Here is a 1,586-nt window from a genome sequence, read left to right on the forward strand (position 1 = left end):
TTGTTACCTTTTCTTGTACACAGTTATAAACCTTCCTGCCAGAGGAATTTTTATAGTTCATGGGAAAATGCTGCCAGAAGAGCTGAGGAGGAACAGAAAGAATGTTTTTGATAGGTACAGAAATGGTAGAGGTCCAACACGTATTCAGGCATTTCCAAAAGATACAATACAGTAGTACAACCTCATCATTAATTAGTGTCTCATGCATATAGGATGGGGTGTCCCTCTGTATCATGTTGAGGAGATACTTAAGTTGTGTTCCAAACACAAACTACAAATTATCTGTGTCCCACCATTTTTGTCCACTATGTCACTCCACCATCCTCAGACGACAGTCTCAATTGTGGCGGCATTACCATTGTCATCTTGGCGCCTGGGTTGCATTTCATCTTTGAAAGCCCTGGTCAGAACCACTTTTAAGGACTCTTTGAATCGCTTCTTCTTACTGCTGCCCACAAAGAAGTAAATAAAAGGGTTGGCACTGCTATTGATCGTGGAGAAGAGAAGAGAAATGTGGTGCAAATTCTTGAATGTTGACCAATACTCATAGTACAGCAGGTAAAGGAGTCTCATGGGCATGGCGAAAATGAGGAAGATGATGATGGTGACCATGATGACCATGAACAGCTTTGAGGAATGGGCTGTCCACGTGTTCTTTCGGATCTTGACTACCAGGATGGTGCTGGAAACCACCATGAGTGGAGTGAAGACCAGGAAGCTCAGAACGGCTATGAAGATGATCACCGCCCTGCAGTCGCTTCGAGAGTGACTCTCACCTTCACTGTCAATGCACATGACATATTCCATGGTGGTCACTAAGCAAGAAAGTGCCCACAGGAGGGCGCAGACGAATGCCGACTGGTGCTTGGGGCGATGACATCGGTACCAGATGGGGTACAGGACGGACAGGCACCTCTCCACACTAATGGCCGTCAGCAGATAGAGGCCCGTGTTGTAGCCAAACAGAAATGTCACCGATAATGTGACAATTGTGTAGTAATAGCCAGAAGAGAGCTCATAGTCTAAAGCATAGTCAACAGACAGGATAAAAATACAGAAGAGTAGAGAGATGTCCGCAATAGACAAGTGGGTGATGTAGACTGTGAAGGGATTTCTTCTCATCCGGAAGCAGAGGAACCAGAGGAGAATTCCGTTTTCAACAAAGCCCAGTGGGGAGATGCTCATAATTACCCAGTGCACGATGGGAATCTCCCGATGCGGGTCTCCGACGGAGGTGTTCCTGCTGGTTGAGGCGTTTGTGGACTCCTCAACAAATGATGTCGCATTTGACTCATCCATGAGGAGGCCTCAGGCTGGGGCTCTTTGGGTAATTTTCTGTAAATAAGTTTAAAAAAAAAAAAACCATGAAAATTGATGAAGTGGAGGAAAAGGGAGAATTTCCGCTATGGATCATAACCTTCATGCTGTACAAAAAAAAAGTTTAATAGACCGTACAATTCTCTTTTTAATGATGATCAAATTAGACATTTCACCAGAAAAGAGAATTGATTTAATGACTTTTTGATCTCCCAATTGCCCTTATTTCTGTATTATTATTTGCTTGTGTTTCAGTGCCACAAGGGGTC

The 1,586-nt window shown here is 44.0% G+C and overlaps 1 protein-coding gene across 1 annotated transcript; it reads right to left on the bottom strand.

Annotated features, from left to right (window-relative positions):
* Nucleotides 1-324: 324 nt before the first annotated feature.
* MAS1 (MAS1 proto-oncogene, G protein-coupled receptor) lies at nt 325-1,299 on the bottom strand. Its single transcript, XM_058534304.1, has one exon. It carries the CDS (start codon nt 1,297-1,299, stop codon nt 325-327), a length of 975 nt encoding a protein of 324 aa, XP_058390287.1.
* Nucleotides 1,300-1,586: the final 287 nt, after the last annotated feature.

The sequence above is a fragment of the Diceros bicornis genome, chromosome 39 (genome assembly GCF_020826845.1).
Source record: "Diceros bicornis minor isolate mBicDic1 chromosome 39, mDicBic1.mat.cur, whole genome shotgun sequence".
NCBI classification, from domain to species: Eukaryota; Metazoa; Chordata; class Mammalia; order Perissodactyla; family Rhinocerotidae; genus Diceros; species Diceros bicornis.

Bases quoted from the DNA above. Each gene is read 5' to 3' on its own strand.
- MAS1 (XM_058534304.1), bottom strand. From the start codon at position 1,299: ATGGATGAGTCAAATGCGACATCATTTGTTGAGGAGTCCACAAACGCC.